We start from the raw sequence: 18,593 nt of genomic DNA, 5'->3' as shown, positions 1-18,593 counted from the left end.
GGACTTTTCCCAGATGCTTTTTTCTTTCTACATTACCCTCCTTTAGTGGGAGGACTGGGTGCCAGCTATTCTGGATTTAAAAAAAAAAAATTAGAAAGGCTCCGGACAGAATTTTCTCCTATCACAGTTTAGTTTAGGCTTTGCTAGAGCTGGTCTATTTGAGTTTTGTCTTTACATGTAGAGCACAGATGCTCCTGGTCTTTCTACCATGGTGGAATTTAAACTCCAAACTTCCACTGACTCCCCAGTGAATATGGGGATCACCTCATGTAGTAAATTGGCCCTGCATCACTCCTTGTGCTGACTCTTCTTTGAGTCGAGTACATAAATTACTGGCATATGGGAGGCAGTGAATCCCCTTTGAACCTCTAGTCCCTGGCTCCTGCCTATGGAAACAAGATGTTCTAATTAGAAGTTCAAAGCATTCTATACTGTAGACTACTATGGAGTGTAACCACCTTCAGAAACAAGGTTCGGTGCTTGCGCTCTGGTCAGCCAATGTCCTTGTGTTACTACAGCCACATGGCCGTTCCCACCCATGGAGTTTACTGCTGCTAGCTGACCACCTCCTGAGTATACTGGTTAATTCTTGAATAAGTTTTAAATCAATCATGAAAATAGTTGTTTAGTCATATAAATTACTACCACAGGATCTATTTACAGCCCAGATTTACAGACGGATGCCTTGATAAATGTGTTTTTATTTGCTGTGAATAATTTCTGCAGAGCGATATTGAAAAAAATGTAATTCACATTTTCTGTTAAGAAGAAGGCTGCAGTGGTGTGCAGAACTGTCAATTATCTGTGTCTCCAGTCATGATTGGGCTTCCCCGGGTGTCTCAGCAGTAAAGAATCTGCCTGCAATGCAGGAGGTGCAGGAGACATGGGTTTGATACCTGTGTTGGGAAGATCCCCTCGAGGAGGGCCTGGCAACCCACTCCAGTATTCTTGCCTGGAGAATCCCATTTACACAGGAGCCTAGTGGGCTACAGTCCATAGGGTCGCAAAGAGTTGGACACCGCTGAAGCAACTGAGCACACACGAACGCACCAGTCATGATTATTCTGGGATTCATTTGGGAGGAAGTCAGCTATTCTTGTAGAAAAACATGAACAGTTAGAAGACCTCTTTTCATAGCCTGAAAAACTCTTTCCATGCAAAAATGAGAGGTAAAATTGAAACCAGAACCCAGTCTCCAGCCAAGACTCCCTCTGTTGGATCCAGAGGCAAAGGGAAGAGCTGATAATGGGTTTCCTCATCATCAGGGGGAGGCTTAGCTGCCAGAGCCTGGAATGAATCCGCTTCTCAGGTCTCCATGGCCCCTCTCAGCCTTTCCTCCCCAGGTGCGTACAGAGGTCTGGAAGCATGAAAGGAACATCACAGGAAGTAGCGGCAGAGTCCCTGCTCTCAAGCTCATGGTGGGAAGGAGGGCTAAGGTCACAGCAGAGCTGGGCTCACGAGCACTGGGCTCTGATGACCCATGCGGGTTGCTAAACGGCCACCACTCCTGTCTTCCCAGCTGCCAGGTCCCTCCTCTGCCTGGGAGACCCTTTTCTGCCCGAGGTTTTCCTGTCACTGATGTTCTGTTTTCTGGAGTCCATTGTTGTCAGACTGTTCCCAGTAAACCCAGCCCCAAACCCACATGATAACCCCTGTGACATGCTCTTTTTAAAGCCCCCCAAGTCCCAGCCCCCAGAGCCCTCGTCCAGCCAGTCCCTGCATCAGAGTTCCCAGGACTTTTTGCCTGAGAGCTGACAATTCAAAGCTTAGAGGAACTTGAAACTCAGGTTTCTTATGAATACTATTCCAAACTATTCTGGATTCAGTAGGCTTTGGGGAATGGCTGAGAAATCCATTGAAAATTTTCTGGAGGAAGTCTGTATGATCCTCAAAATGCTGTTTTTAAATTTTGCCTTGTTTCAGAAAATTAAGATACAAAAAAATGGGAATATAACTCATCTACCTGATTCTAAAACTAGAGATAGATAGCTCATGCTTTTAAGCATATATGCATGTAAAATCAGAGACTTTAAATAGGAGATGGAGAGAGACACATGGTGACCTAAGTGACTTACACCAGATGGAACTGACATATACACACTGCTATATTTAAAATAGAAAACCACCAAGGAGACACTGAATAGCACTCTGCTTAATATTCTGTAATAACCTAAATGGGAAAAGAATCTGAAAAAGGATGCATATATATGTATAACTGATTCCCTTTGCTGTACACCTGAGACTAACACAACTTGATTAATCAACTACACTCCACTAAAAAACAAGCAAACAACAAATTATAACAACAATAACAACAAAATCCAGATGGAATTAGTTGGGTGGTGTTTAGAGTGAGGAGCCAGAAGGAGCAGGATTGCAACTTGCCAGCAGAGTGAGTGTCCCACAGGTAAACTGGAGGTAAGACAGAGTTAGAAGCAGATGATTACCCATTGATTAGTTTTATTTGTTCATTTATTTTTTACTTATTTTGCTGCATCAGATCTTAGTTGCATTATGCAGTGTCTTTCATTGAGGCATACTGGCTTCTATCTAGTTGCGGCACACAGGCTCAGTTGCCCCACGGTATGTGGGATCTTAGTTCCCTGACCAGGGATCGAACCCACATCCTCTGCACTGGAAGGCAGATTCTTAACCACTGGACCACCAGGGAAGCCCTTGGTTCTATTGTATCTTTTGTTGCCCATTCTGTTGCGTGGGCTGCTGATCCCCACCCCGCCCCACTGCTTTTCCCCTGACTCTTGCCATGAGTCTTCCCCTTCCAGAGCAGAAGTCAAAGCCAAGCTGAGAACCACAGCCTCCATCTGCCCCTGCCTTGACAGATGGGCAGATTGTCCCATGTTCCGTCTTCCCAAAATAACGAAACAACGTATAGGTCTGGGTGTGCTGTGTCTGTGCTGACACAGTCAGTCGTGTCCGACTCTTTGCAACCCTATTAACTATAGCCCGCCAGGCTCCTCTGTCCATGGGATTCTCCAGGCAAGAATACTGGAGGGGGTTGCCATTTCCTTTTCCAATAGGTCGAGGTACCAGATCTTGACTCGTTCATGACAAGTGATGATTAGGGTTAGGGTTAGGGTGAGGAGACAGTGGCTGCGTCCTCTGAGCCTTTGTGATAGTGGCAGTAGTAGGTGCTGCTCTAGTTACTCGAAATTATCTTTTTAAAAACAGATAAAGCGGATGGGAAATGCCAACAGCCAATACAGTCACAGCTCAGCCCCCTGCTGTTCTGCAAAGCCTATTTCCTTATCAGGCCCTGGCCCTGGCCCCCCAGGCACAGGCAGCAGAGCTGGGTGAGACCAGCCAGCCAGGCTGTTTGGTGCTGTGTACCATCCACAGCTGCCACCAAGTGGGCAACCCGCCGGACAGTTCAGGTGAACCCCCAGCTTTGGTCTTTCTTCATTCATTTCCAGAATTATCTGTAAGCTCAGCTGTAGGGTGGGAAGTGTTGAAGGCAGAAAACCAGGTTCCTTTTGGGCTTGGACCTCTGCACCCACAACTCCTCTTCCTGTTTCTCTGTGAAGAAGATTCTGCAGCTTCTACTGCTTCTCTTTGGGACCTGAGCCTTAGTGATAAATAAGGAACCGTTTATCAGATTGCTGTGTAGGTCGAGACCAAGTCTGAAAATAAGAGCTTTCTTGTGAAGCTGTGAACCACAATGGCTTTGAATTCCAAAAATAATGTATCCTTTTTGCACAATTGCAGATTGCCACATCCCGCAAATTGAAGATGCTGAGATTCATAACAAGACATACAGACACGGAGATAAGCTAATCATCACTTGTCATGAAGGATTCAAGATCCGGTACCCCGACCTATACAATGTGGTTTCATTATGTCGTGATGACGGAACGTGGGACAATCTGCCCTTCTGTCAAGGTAGGGGCAGATGGAGGCTGTGGTTCTCAGCTCTGCTTTGAGACTCGACTGCAGATCGAGTGCACGTTTCTCTAATAAGATGGCAGTTGTTTAGTTGCTCAGTCATTCCGACTCTTTGCGACCCCATGGACTGTAGCCTGCTAGTTTCCTCTGTCCATGGGATTCTCCGGGCAAGAATACTGGAGTGGGTTGCCGTGCCCTCTTCCAGGGGATCTTCCCAACCCAAGGATTGAACCCACATCTCCTGCATTGGCAGGTGGATTCTTGACCACTGAGCCACCTGGGAAGCTGGCAAGTGACGAAGAGAAACACAGTGTCGCACACACACCGTGGTTCAGCCGTTCTGCACTCTGGTCACCAAAGCTCTGTTTTTGGAATCTTCACATCGATCCCTGTGATTCTCTCTAGCTCCCTATACCCAGCTTTAAAGTTTAAAAGTTTAAATGGAAAGTACTTTATTCTTTAGAATGCTGGCTGTCTCCTTTATTCTAAGAAACCAAAAATAGTTGCAAAATTAGGACCTTTGTAACTGGGTTGTGAACACAATGATGAACTATTATATATTTAATGGAAATAACAGAGCATTTATACTGATTTCGGTTGTGGTACGAATATATTTAAAGCCAATCGTACAGAGGCCATTTTCTCTTAATAATGTTATCCTTTTTTATAATGCATGAGGAGCAGAAAAATAATCAAATTCAAATTTCATCCAAACCAGACGGTGAATATTTATCCTCTTGCATTTTTTAAATTTGCCTAGGCTGACACAGAGGGCCCTGTTTGTGAAAATAAGCCCTCCAGTTCACATTAATTCTGATTTTTATTTTTTGACATGTGACTTGGACCAAAGGACCAAGAAGCCCATGCATAATTCATCATCCAAGGGAGAGGGCGAGCAGCCTTATTTGCACCAAAAGCACTGGCATGTTAAAGTTGAGGCGGATGTCAACTTTCTGCTTGGAAATCAACACTGGCAGGCTCTGATATTGCTTTGCACGCCCCAGAGTTGGAAATAAATCATTTCCTCATGCGAGAGCTTAAGAGCCACGGCCCCTTGAAGAAACAAAGGCTTCAGGATTAGGAGGACCAAGACAGTCCGGGTCCTCACCTTCCTACATGTTCCCCGGAAACTTCCTGTGTTGTTGAGCTGTCATGTGCTACCTTGTTAAAGGAGATGCATGATTTATTTGCACTGTCAGAGACTAACTGTCCTTAGAATCAGCAGGTGTCTTTTAGGTGGGGCTGTTTATCCAAATGAACTTTATTAACCACTGCTTCATTCTGGGGAGAAGGCAATGGCACCCCACTCCAGTACTCTTGCCTGGAAAATCCCATGGACGGAGGGGCCTGGTGGGCTACAGTCCATGGGGTCGCTAGGAGTCGGACACGACTGAGCAACTTCACTGTTTTTTCACTTTCATGCATCAGAGAAGGAAATGGCAACCCACTCCAGTGTTCTTGCCTGGAGAATCCCAGGGACGGGGGAGCCTGGTGGCCTGCCGTCTATGGGGTCGCACAGAGTCGGACATGACTGAAGGGACTTAGCAGAAGCAGCAGCAGCTTCATTCTGGTCTTGTGGAGATATCCAAACCAAGATAATTATTTCAGACTCCAACTCCTTCTTGCTTTTACATTTTCCACTTTTCTTTTGGTTCTCCCACGCTTTCCATTTCCTTTTATGTCACGTAAATACAGGATGCTTCTTTACGAGTTCTTTTTGCCCCAATGATTTTCTTTTTTAAATGCCCTATGGTGATAGACGTCTTGGAGCGTCATCATTAGGAGTTCAAGTGCAGGCTTTTTCTTGCTGTGTCTGGGACCCCTTACCCCTCCACCACCACTTACTACATCTCGGTCCTTAACACAGCTTTGATGGGTTTTTTTTGCAACAACAAATGAGCTGGCTGCTAATCTTGAGAGGTGTGCTTCTTCTGAGAGCAGTACAGCCTATGGCCACCTTCGTCCCTCCTCAGAGCCCTTGGTCCCCACAGAGGAGGTGCCCCTGTTCTGGGCCCTGATCCCCCTTCCAGCCCCTGCACCTCCCTCCCATCCTCACAGACACAGCAGGGTTGCTGTAGAGAGTCTGACACCTCTGGAGTCTCTGGGGGGAATATAATTGGCCCTTCGAGTGACATTTCATCCTGTAATTTTTATTTGCACCTATAGATCCAGGGGTTAAAGCCTGAGGAGCCTTCTCTCTATTATCTCAAAGTGCAAATAGAAATTACATTCACCTATTGAGTCGAAGCCAGTTTTCTACTGTATTTTTAGGACAGGCTGTCAGAGACCAAAAGTGGCGTAGCTTTCCTTCTCTGATTAGCTGCACATGTTACAACCCCCACTTCCACTCCTTTTGGGGTTGGATGGGGGACTGTCCCAAGGCCATTCCCCCCCACCCAGGGACTTTGTGTTTTAGGAGATGCTTCCTTCTCCCTGTGGGTCAGAGTCAGTTATTTTACTTAGGGGATGCAGTTAACCACGTGGGTAGCTTAGAACTGCACTCCTCCCCAGGAGGGGGAATGGGCACCCAAATGTGCTCACTCATTTGAACCCTGCTCAGGAGTTCTAACACCTTCCCTGTTTGTGTTGATTTGCTTATCTTTTTTTTTCCCCCCCTTGGTTACTGATCCTGTTTATTCCTGATTGCAAGCTTCCCTCCCCCCATTTCTCTTTTGCCATGAACACTGTCAGTTTTCAGCTCAAAAAAAGAAAAAGAAAAAAAATTATTTGGAACTTCAGTGGTTAAGACTCTGCACTTCCAATACAGGGGCTACAGTTTTGATCCCTGGTTGGGGAACAAAGATCTCACATGCTGTGTGGTCAGCCAAAAACTAATTTTTAAAAAATTAAAAAAAAAATCATTTAAGGCTGTCAGGACTGCCAGAAAGAATGTCCTAACACCACGTGTTTATGATCTGGTCCATTGTGAGTGTGGCTGGTTCCGGGCAGGGATCTGTGGGGTCTATGGGGTCTTCAGGGCTCCAGGACACCAGGCTGCAGTGGGGCAGGTTGACACTGGCACAGCCCCAGAGTGAATACCTCCAGGATTCTGTACCCTCTCATTCACTCTGGTCCTGCCCTGATATGGATGTCACATCCTGGGGCACTGACCCAAGCAGTTCACTCAACACAGAGCCTCTCTATCACTTGTAATATGCCACAAAGTCAGCTTAGGAGAGGAATTCCATCACTCGCTGCTGTGCGTGCGTGATATAATTTGTACTTGGTGATTGGAAGGGAAAGTAGATATTCCCATTATCCGTTATTTACTTCACACACAATTAGTTCTCTCTGGGAAGAGCACCAGCTCTGCAGCTCTCATTATTCCCTCCAGTGAAACTGCTGAAGCCAATAAGAAACTCCATGATCACAGCGGATGCCACACCAAGAGGGATGCTGTACCACGGGGAATGTTCCACTGGGCTGCACAGGCTTCAGGACAAAAAGGCAGCTACTGATTTACAGAAGGAGGCATCCAGGTCTCATGCACACTCAGGCGGCACACAGAACTCTGTGCACAGACTCGCTGTAGCAGGTCTGCACAAAGGCCGGTGCCCCCCGCAGCAGCCACAGTGGCAGCACCTGCAAACCTTTAGCAGTGCCGATGCTTGAGCTCCGCGTGGACCCAGCGAACCAGCAGCTCTGGGGGTGGGGCCCAGCGTCTGTCCCATACCAGCCGTCTCTGTGGGTAGCTCTCAAGTTTGAGAACCACTGCCCTACACGCTACTTTCCTAGTTCACCTAAAACGCAGCTGCATTTTTCAAAATTTTCCTTGCAATGTGTCAGGCAGGTGTCAATTCAATCAGTTGTTGCCCTGGAATCCAGTTTGCATCCCAACATTGGTGGCTCAGATGGTAAAGAATCTGCCTGCAATGCAGGAGACCCAGGTTTGATGCCTGGGTCAGAAAGATCCCCTAGAAAAATGAATGGCAACCCACTCCAGTGTTCTGGCCTGGAGAATTCCATGGACAGAGGAGGTTGGCAGGCTCAGTCCATGGGCCACAAAGAGTCAGACATGACTGAGAGACTAACACACACACATTCTCAAGCCACCACCTGCTGAAACGGTTGGAATGTCTCTTGTTTCTGTGGCACGTTAGTTGTTCTCAGCCCTGATGGCCACTTGAAGGTTACTTGGGGAGCTTTAAAAAAAGATAGGGGTGCCCAGGCTGTGCATCAGCCTCGGGCACAGAGCCAGCTATTGGTGGTTTTAAAAATTTCCTCAGGTGATTGTAATGAGCAGCCAGGGCTGGGACCACCAGCCAAGCGGTCCTGAGCCTTAGCCACACCTTCCTTTACTTCTTCCCTACTTGTCTGACCCTCTTGGAGCCACTTGCAACTATAAAAGCAAATGCCTGCTTTAGAAAGAGAGTAAATACAGAGATAAGGAGGTCTGAGCATACAAGGTGCACAGTCCTCAGAGGCTGTGCCACGTGTACAGCGGGGGAATCCAAAAGATGTATAGCGCTTTGTCTTTCAGGTATATGAAGGTAGCATCATAAAGTTACTTACCCTTGTCTTCCCCACATCACAGGCTGTCTGAGACCACTTGCCTCTTCTAATGGCTACGTGAACATCTCCGAGTTCCAGACCTCCTTCCCAGTGGGAACTGTCATCTCCTATCACTGCTTCCCTGGATTCAAACTTGAGGGGTCAGAGTATCTTGAATGCTTGCACAACCTTATCTGGTCGTCCAGCCCACCCCGGTGCCTTGCTCTGGAAGGTAACACATCTTATCCTTGTGGAAGTTGAATTTTGGCTTATTAAAGTGGAGGTTTCCATAGGAGGTGAAGAGCTGAGAAATTACAATCAGCAATAACTTTTGTTCCCTGAGTACACATTGCTTGCCTCGGTCCTGAGCAGAGGCAGCAAGCCTGGTCATCTGCCACGAAACAGCCAGACATAAAACTGGCTTCCCCCGTCCTTAGGCTTAAAGGGGATGAAAGAGAAAAGTTTCAAGCGTCAAAGGTTAAACTGCAAAATATTGCAAAGTTAAATGAGATGTCTTCAAAAATTAATTTCTTTGCATCAAACGAAAACAGATTGTATTATGGCATCGTTAATCTCACCCCTCGTTTTATTGTTGTGTCAATGTTTCTTCCTATTTCCATGCGTTTTATGGCTTGGCTATAAATGTTTTGCTGCAAGCACACACTTGGAAGCCTGAAACCAAGAGATCTTTCCTGCTCGTTTTGGTTAAATATATGTGTTTATTTTTGAGTGTGGTTCACTTAAAGACCACTAATCAGTAGTATGACATAGTGGCCATGGAGGTGGAGGGAGGGGTGCGGGAGTCAAAGCATCCATTGCCAGAATCAAGCCAGCGTCTGTGATTGCAGAGTTTTAAAAACTTCCTAGGCAAGTTGGGCCTGCTGGCTCAGCTTTCACTTTAATTCAGGTCTTGAGATTATGACTGAATTTACTTCTTGGCATCTGAATACAGTGGGCAGGAGGGGGAAGAAAAAATGGAGAAATATGGGAAGAGGAAAAAAATGAAAGGAAATCTCTAATCAGGAACCCCTCCAAAACCCATCTGTAGCTTTTCTTGGGAAACAAATCAAAACAGAATAGAACGTAGAAACCAGGAAGTTCTTACAAGCACCATCTCTACGCACGTACCTCAGTGTAGGATGAGGTTAAGATGGGAGGTGTGTTGGCGGTGGAGGGCAGTGATCAGCGGTATCTCCTAAGGAAGACCATGAATTAGAGTGGGTTGGCTGGAGCCAGGGAGCCTCCTTGAAGGGGAAGGGAGAAGAGATGAAAGGGAGGGGCGCCTGGTGTTTGGAGAAATGAGGTTGCCAGCCTGGGCCATCAGTGGTCCTGTTCTCCTAGGCTGGTAAGTGGAGCCCCCACTCACCCCTACTTCCCACCCACCCTAAATCTCCTAGGGGATCAGAGCCCACTGATAGAGATGTCAGATAAAGTACCAAAATCCAGTTAAATCTGAATTTCAGATAAACAACAAATAATTGTTTAATATGAACATGTCCCAAGTATTGGGTGGCCCTTACTTATGGACAACAATTACTCTTTGTAATTTTTGTTTATCGGAACTTCAGCGATAACTCAGTGTCCTATATTTTCATTTGTGAAATCTGGCAACCCTAGCCTAGAGGGAGAAGGTCATCCCCTCTGTTTCCACAGGGAACCACCGCTGGCAGGTGAGGTGAGCACAGGCTGCCGAAGAATGCAGGCTTTTCTGGTTCCTGGAGGTTTCTCCCTGCTCAGATAACCAGAACTAGAGGACTAGTTATTAAAGATATCATGTTACGATTATATCCATTTGAAATGCCTGTCTTCAAATCTTTTCAAGTTTGGTTTAAATGTCTTTCAAACCGTCATATTCTAAGCTTTATTTGGGGACTTTGAAAGCAGTTTCTCTGGAGCTTAGGGAATATAATGTGAATAGGCATAAAACAAACTCTCACTTTAAGGGGCAAAGAGTTAAGGTTATGAACGGGAGGCTGTGACTGACTTCTGATTGGAAATGAGTCTCATGGCTTAAAACCTGTTTCCTTTTCCTCTGCCAGCCTGATGGAGGGGGACACTAAAAGTCCAGGTGACAGCTGCCTATGACAAGAAAGCCACCTAATACCGTTTTTTCCTCCATAATAAAGAAGTCTTTATATCTTTATTTTCAATAAATACATGTTTCTTTCAATTATCTGATGCAATTAGTTTGTGAGACCTTTAAATGGTACCCTGGCTAAAGGCACCAAAGGCATGATTCTGAGAGATGCAGAGTGGACTAATGGACTTTTTGTCCCAAGACTTGATAGGAACTGGGTTAAGTTAAGCAGTGTGTTAAAATAAAATGTAAGGATTCATGAAAAGCATATCCAGATACATCTGGGTATTAGAGTTTCTATAACTCTTACTTGAGTTGTGTGTCATCTTATTCAAGGGCTGTGCCTTGTTTATGCAAATTGTCAAAGGGTATTCAACATAGATGCACTATCCAAGGGAATCTACCCACCTCATTAATACATCACCCCCTTCTTTTTTCTTGATGGCAGAATGAAAATGATTGCACTGTGCTGTGAGATCATGACACTCTTGGGGACTTTGAAATATTAGGCTGTCTGACCCCTGAAGTGACCAGGTCTGCACAGCTGGGCTGGGGAAGCCTTTCTCCGTGAACTTTTTTATCCCCTTCCCTATCTTGTCTCCCTACTAATCCATCAATCCATCACGTGTCAGTGTGCCTGTCACTGCCGCTTCCTCGACCCCTGGAGTTTTTTTCCTAAGCTGCCACCAGCCTGAAGATGGGATCACCAGGATGGTCATGGAGGTGCTGTGGGCTGTTGATTACAGTGTTAATTACCATCCGACTGGCTGAGTTCATATCCTGAGTCTCCAACGTAATTAGTTTGACTCAGGGCAAGTCACTTAGCTTCTATCAGTCTCTATGTCCTTGTTTATAAAGTGGGGGAGATGATTATACTTGTGGGACTATGAAGACTATGAGGGTCCAGTGTGATAACAAATGTAACTCTTTTAATGAAGGGCTGGATACATGGTAGGTGGTCAATCAAGTGTCCATCATTATTATTGCTCTTAGAATTGTGTACAGAGTCACAATAAAGGAGACTCTGGGCCTGGCTGTGAATGAAGTACCCAGGTCTTTATGCATTTACACTGTAACATTGTTTTGGTCGTTCAGATTCAGTTTTGGTTATTTGCAAACTTTTTTCCTCCACCTTCAAAGCCAGCAGCATAATGTCTTCCAACCTCCCTCCTCTCTGACCTCTGCTTCCGTTATTCTTTTCTGGAAGTTACTGGCATACTTGTATCTGTGTTTGTATTAACATGAATCCCAGATAATAGGAGGAAATATTAAGCAGTGATAAGAATTGCTGTGAATCTTGAAAGCTTACTATGTGTCAGAATGTTTGACACGGTATCTCATTTAGTCCTCCTATTGCCTTTGTGAGACAAGTACTTTTTTTTTTCTTAAATATTTATTTATTCAGCTGCTCCAGGGTCTTAGTTGTGGCACCCAGGATCTTTGATTTTTGTTGCCATGTGAGGGATATAGTTTCCTGACTGGGGATTGAAACCCAGGCCCCCTCCATGCACTGGGAACTTAGAGTCCTAGCCACTGGGCAACCAGTAAAGTCCTGACAAATACTATTTTTAATCCCATTTTACTGATGAGCAGACCCAGGTTTCTAAAGATTCAGTAACTCACCCACGGTCACACGGCTCCCAAGTGGGGGAATGGGGACTCAAACGTGGATCTTTGCCATTCCAAAGCTCATGCTCTTCATCACCAAGGTACATTATCTGATTATGCATTATCCAGTTTGTTCTGATTTCTTTACAATTCTTACAGCTATTTTTTTAAAGCGTCAAAAAATTCAGAAGAGTGATCACATAGCAAGGGGTTTGTCCTTCTGGTCCAGTTGGCCTCCCTGTAGAACTAGTCCAAAGGAGACCCTGCTGCCCACCAGGGGGCAGAGAGCCCTCCCCACTGCTCCCCCAAGTGCCCACTGGTCACCCCATTAGAGCAGAGCCTCACTTCAGCCTCGGGGCTGCTCAGGGATTGTGTCCTCTTTCGCAGACCTAGAGACTGACACCTCGAAGGGTGTCAGGGCCTGACTTCCACACCTCCAGTTCTGGGCGGGGCTTTTCTACCTCGTGGTGCCTCCCCGCTCTAGTGACATGGAGCAGGCTTTGCTGGTCCCAGTGTCACGTGGCAGCTGTCACACTCAGCGTCAGCAATCCCATCATTGAGGTCTGGCTTCATGAAGGACTTTATAATTTGAAAGGAAAAGCTCTGGCAGCTTCACCAAGGGTGGCAAGGATTCCAAGGCCCAGGAGGAAGTTGTGGGTGATGTGTTTCAAGGTCTGGGCTGTAGTTCCCAGCTTATGTCTGTTTTCCCACAGCCAGGTTTTGGGTGGGGAGGGAAAAACACCTGAAATCATAATATTTTGGACCAGAATGTGGCTACATCATTTTAAAATACATGAATATATAATTGTGAGCCTGGAAGGAGCCCTTTGGGCGTCTGAGTTCTGGTCTGTCTCACTGTAGGTATGCGTGCCTTTCCTTATCTCTGTGTATCTTAATGTTTTCCATTCTTAGGCCATCTTCATCTCTGAGGCTCTCATCTCTCTCTCTTTCACACATACATACATGCACACACACACACACACACACACTGAATCCAGGCAATCTTTAAAAAAAAACTATGACAGTGAGTGTGGGCAATTTCTCATCTGTAAGTGCTAAGAACTCGGTTTACATTGTCAGCAGTGTTTATTGAACACCTGGTGGGCACAGAGAAACACCAAATTGGGCTCTGGGGAATTATAAAGAAAGAAAAGAATATCATTCCTTACTGTGAAGAGCTTACAGTTTAATGGGGAGACTAAGATGACAAATCCCATTCCCTGGAGATGAGCGTCATCACAGATGGCACCGAGTATGCCCGCAGCTAGCTTTCCCAGGGGGCCGGTGCATGCTTCTGCTTTGGAAAGGGTGGAAGGGAAGTTCTGATAGGTGGTATTGCAATTGTAAAATGAAAATTTCTATCTGAGGTTTATGAGTTTTGGGGTTCTTTTCCCTGAAGATCAAACAGAATCATGTGTGTGTGTGTGTGTGTGTGTGTGTGTCTTGGCTTTGGGAAAAGAGAAAGGGTCTACATATTTCACTTATCCGCAAGGACCATGCATTTTGAAGCTCTGTAGAGCTCATTAGCCAAGGCAACATGCATTAATGTGTGTGCGGAGTATGCTGGCCCAGTGGTTTGAAGGTGGAGAATAGGAGGAGATTGATTTCATTCACTATGACTTAGGTGGGAGCTTCCCCAATGCTGACCTTTCAAAGCAAACCTGAATATCCAAAACAAAACATTTTCTTTTTAAATCCAACCTGTTCCCAAACTCAGAATGCCCAAACCAGTTCCCCAGGCCTGCCCCTTACCATCCATTTCACTGCTCAAGTGGTCAGAGATGGAAGCTTAATCAGTTTCAGATATAGTTACAAGGAAGGCAACAACATTATTTCCGGAGAACCTTCTATTGCTCAGGGTTTCTTTTAGGTCGGCATCCTTACATAAGAAAAGAAGGAGAAATAAGAAACAGAAAAGCCTTGTTTGGCCAAATATGAAATAACTTGAAAGGTTCCAGTTTGGGATAAAAACTCAAAGCCAGGTTGGATGGAGAGGGATTCCAGCTCCAGAGTGGCCCTTGGCCTTTGCAATGTCCTTTCCTCCAGAGTCAAACCCTCTTTCTGGGACAAGAAGCAGCAGTAAGCATCTCCCCCTTTAGGAGCCCTGCCTTCACTCAGAAGTGCCTCGGGACTTTAAACGAATCCTGTGTAGAAACAAGAAAGACGGTGGAGGAGCCCAGGCCTCCTCAGATAAGACCTGCCCTGTGTCTTATCCTGGGTGGATAACATTCCAAGGAATAATCACAGTCCACCCTGTGCCAAGGTGGTTTCCATTCTACAAAAAGAAAATTCAAAGCACAGAAAGGAGTCCTGGCCTGGTCTGAAGAAGGCTGCAGTAAATTACTATCCGTGGTGAGATCACCTATTACTGTGTCATCCCGTAAACCATAGTCAGACACGCAACCACAGAGCTGTGCTTCCCGGACCTGGAAAAGAGGAAAATCGCAGGTCCTCCCCCGTCTCCAATACTTTGGCCACCTGAGGCGAAGAGCCGACACATTGGAAAAGACTTTGATGCTGGGAAAGATTGAAGGCAGGAGGAGAAGGGGAGGACAGAGGATAAGATGGTTGGATGGCTATCAATTCAATGGACGTGAGTTTGAGCAAACTCTGGGAGATAGTGAAGGACAGGGACGCCTGACCTGCTATAGTCCATGAGGGTCGCAAAAGAGTTGGACACAACTTAGGGACTGAACAACCTCTGTCATGTGACATTAGCTGGGGAGAAACCCTGCCCAAAGCCACATGGAGGTCACCTTGTGACCCGAGAACCATCTTCTGCCATCTGGGCACATATGTGAGTGCATCACCTCTCCTGGTTCCCGACTGTGAAAACTCCCGTATCTGGCAATGTTTGTATTACAGCCACCTTGCCTGTGACCCTCACGGGGTTTTTTATTAGAGGGAGATGCAAAATAGCAAGCAGCCTTGGTAATTTATTGTTCACAAGCAATAGTAAATTACCCTAATACCTTTTCCATGTACTGTTCATACATTACAGCGGAGTGATTACCAAAAAATAGCCGCCTGCGTGTCCTACCAGAGCTTCTCAGGGCTCACTGTGCTTAATTCTCCTCTGTCTCTTTTCTTTACACAAGCAGTAATTGCCACTCTAGCATCTTCCTCTTCTCGGGCACACGTCTCCTTGTACTCAAGAGTAGATTGTGCTGTGGTATCAAGAAGCTTCATTATTCTTTCCTTTTTTTTTTTCCTTCTATATTGAATCCAGAAACACTGATCGTTCTGTCCTAAGGAAACCAAGAGACCTTGTTCCTGTTTTTCAAGTGGAACCAAGTTCTCAGGCTTCCCAGCTATTACATTATAGGCTCTTTTTCTCTTGAATTGTAAGACTCCTGATCTGATACATAGCCCTGGACTGCCCCCACCACCCTCTCTCTCCAGGCCCGTAGCCCCTCGGCAGACTCCATCAGGCACTTTCCCTTCCTTTTAATCTCCTTGGAAACATGTAACCATCAACCCTCCAGCTCTCCGGGGCTCCTGAGATTTTTTTTTTTTTCACCTCATTCAATTGCAGAGATTTTACACTGATGTCAAAGAAGAGAAGTGATTCTCCTCTTCCTACCAAAGAGGAGCAAAGGGGGCAAGAGTTCTGGATTGGTGTCTCCCACCAAATCAAGGAAAGACGAGATCATCAATGGAGGACTCGGCTACCCCTCCCCCACCACACTCTCACGTTCAGAGCTGGGGTCCCAGCAGAGGGGCTCTGGTCTATCTTCTCCAAGGCCCCCACCCCTCAGCTCTCACCCAGGCAGAAAGCCTGTCCTGGGGCAGGTGCAGGCCCCAGGGGAAGCAGTGGATCTGATGCCAGGCACCATCATTCCAGTCTTTATGGAAATGTGTCCTGGGTGCAAGGCACAGGGGTGGGGTTGGATCATCGGAAGCCCGCTTATGCTGTGGCTCTATCGAAGCCCTTTGTCAGACTGTGTCAGTAAGGATGCTGCAAATTTTCTGTAGGGGAAGCCACTCATATAAAACAAGAATCCTACACACAGGCTTCTCCCGGGCTCACGGTTCTGAACTGGTCTGAATTCCCCACCTTCGCATGGCTGGGATATCTGAGATCTTTCACCCCTGTTTTGCAGGCTAGGATGCATTCTAGGGGGCAAGGGTGTGGGGACAAGTCTCTTTCAGTCACTGAGTTCATGGTTCTCACTAAAATGTATTTCTGCTTTGCCTTATAGTCTCCTCATATTTTTGGAAAGCTCACAGGCGTGCAAGCAGAGTTCTTTATTTTGTGATGTTTAAATGTCAGGTCAGTGAAAGGACCACACAGCTAAGCAACGACAAAGCTGCAGCGAGTGGTTTGAGCTGCTCGCTCGTGGCAGGAGGGTGACTTCATCACACTCAGAAAATAGATGGGCCGATACAAATGGGAAAATCTTGGTGTTTGTCCTTAAACTCGAGAATATCTTCTCTGTCCCTGCTCCAGACAGGATTTATTTCCTTCTTTCCTCTCTGGAAACTTAGATGACTTGTATTTCATGGTAATAAAACCTCTTGCAATCAGGTGCAACACAGAAGGTAATAAATCCCTTCAGTCACTCCCTGCCTTTTGCAGACCGAAGAGTCACTGGGAAGTATTTGGCAGGGTGATTTGGGGGTCATTCCTCCCCAGTGTCTGCCCCCAGCCCCCCTTTTCTTCACAAGTGACTATCAAATTTCACTCTTCTCCCTAAAGTGAGTAGACACTTGGGATGACTGGCAGGTAGAATAGTCATACCTTTACATCTCTTAGTGTCTTAGGTCATTCTTCTTTTTTTGGGGGGGTGTGGCGCGTAGAACCTGTAACATAATACCTGTGTTGGCAATCATTTTCTCCTTCTGTACTGGTGGTTTTGTACAGGAGGGTTTTTGGTTGTTTGGGAGTTTGTTTTTACAAAAAGATGGTTGTTGTTGCTTTGTTGCTAAGTCGTGTCTGACTCTTTGCAGCCCTATGGACTGAAAACCACCAGGCTCCTCTGTCCATGGGATTTCCTAAGCAAGAAGACTGGAGGGGCGTGCCATTTCCTTCTCCAAGGGATCTTCCAGACCCAGGGATCAAACCCACATCTCATGCATTGGCAGGTGGATTCTTCACCACCGAGCTACCAGGGGAAAAGATGGTGTCCGACTCTAAACTGTGTCCAGTTTTCCCTAAAGTTAAAGCCCTTAGTGGAGATCTGATCATCAGATCTCTCTTCTTCCTCCCTGGGGGTCCTGCAGAAAAGTCTAGGATTTTCTCATATTCTGGCCAGTTTCTTCTTCGATAGGTGAGAACCTAATGCATTTTCTACCACCGTCTGCTCCACTCATGGGAAGGGATATAATAGGTACAGGCATTAAGGAGGTGGAAACAGCTGAAGGCGGAAACAGCTGGAATTTTAGAACGAAGCCAATTATACTGGATTTCAGATTTTAAAACTAGTCCTTAGCTCAGGAGATCACAGGCAAACAACTGTGCCGACATCAATCTGTATTTTCCTGCCATAAATATCTTATTGCGAGGGAAAAGTTTTTGAATTGAAAAGAAAAGTAAATTTATCAGACGCTGGGAAGTCAAGAATTCTATAGACAACCATGACTAAACTCACATATAATAGGACCCTTTGTGTGTGTGCTGAGTCACTTCGGTTGTGTCCGACTCTGTGCGACCCTACGGACTGCCACCCGCCAGGCTCCTTGGTGTCTAATTATTTCTGTGAGACATTCTGACATTAGCCAGCAAACCCTCCTGTTGTCCCTGGTCCTTTCCCTGTGGACCTGGCCCAAGGGCTTGGCCACTTCCTCCCAGGCCAAGGATAGAAGCATGCTGTACTAGCTCCCACAACATAGCAAAGGCTGGGGACTTAAGTGTCTTCCTCATGGTTCTGGGGGCTAGAAGTCCAAAATCCCTAGTGCTGACAGGACCATGGTCCTTTGGAGACTCGAGGTAGAATTCTTCCTTCTAGAGGTGGCCTTGCCATCCCTTGGCTTATAGCAACACCATTCCCATCTCTGCCTCTGTCATCACGTGTGCTCCCCCTATGAGGTTGTCTTCATATATCTTCCTTCTGTGTGTCTCTTCTCCTATCATAAGGATGCCTATCATATTGTCTTAAGGTCCCACCTACTGTAACATGACCTCATCTTAACTTGATTACATCTGCTATACACCCAATTTCCAAATTAAGTTATATTTATATGTACCTGGGATTAGGACTTCAACAAAACTTTTGGGGCAACACAACTCAACCCACACCTTGCCTTGACTTGAGAAGAAATAGATGCCCCTTGTGTCTTCCTTCTGCCTCTTATTGCTGTTGTTCATTCGCTACGTCGTGTCTGACTCTTTGCAACCCCATGGCTTCCCTGTCCTTCACTATCTCCCCGAGCTGGCTCAAACTCTTGTCCAGCGAGTCAGTGATGCCATCCATCCTCTGCTGTCCCCTTCTCCTCCTGCCTTCAATCTTTCCCAGCATCAGGGTCTTTTCCAATGAATTGGCTCTTGGCATTGGGTGGCCAAAGTATTGGAGCTTCA

General features: G+C 46.1%; 1 protein-coding gene across 1 annotated transcript in view; it reads left to right on the top strand.

The window, feature by feature from the left end:
* The window catches only part of SUSD4 (sushi domain containing 4), a 131,844-nt gene that overhangs the window by 93,898 nt on the left and 19,353 nt on the right, over positions 1–18,593 (top strand). The window contains exons 4-5 of the mRNA XM_055581959.1: positions 3,724–3,897; positions 8,435–8,623. Coding sequence (XP_055437934.1) covers positions 3,724–3,897; positions 8,435–8,623 — 363 coding nt within the window. The remainder of the gene's footprint in view (positions 1–3,723; positions 3,898–8,434; positions 8,624–18,593) is intronic.

The sequence above is a fragment of the Bubalus kerabau genome, chromosome 5 (assembly GCF_029407905.1).
Source record: "Bubalus kerabau isolate K-KA32 ecotype Philippines breed swamp buffalo chromosome 5, PCC_UOA_SB_1v2, whole genome shotgun sequence".
Classification (NCBI taxonomy): domain Eukaryota; kingdom Metazoa; phylum Chordata; class Mammalia; order Artiodactyla; family Bovidae; genus Bubalus; species Bubalus kerabau.
Note: the sequence above shows the minus strand (reverse complement) of the source record. Positions and strands in the feature narration are given on the sequence as shown.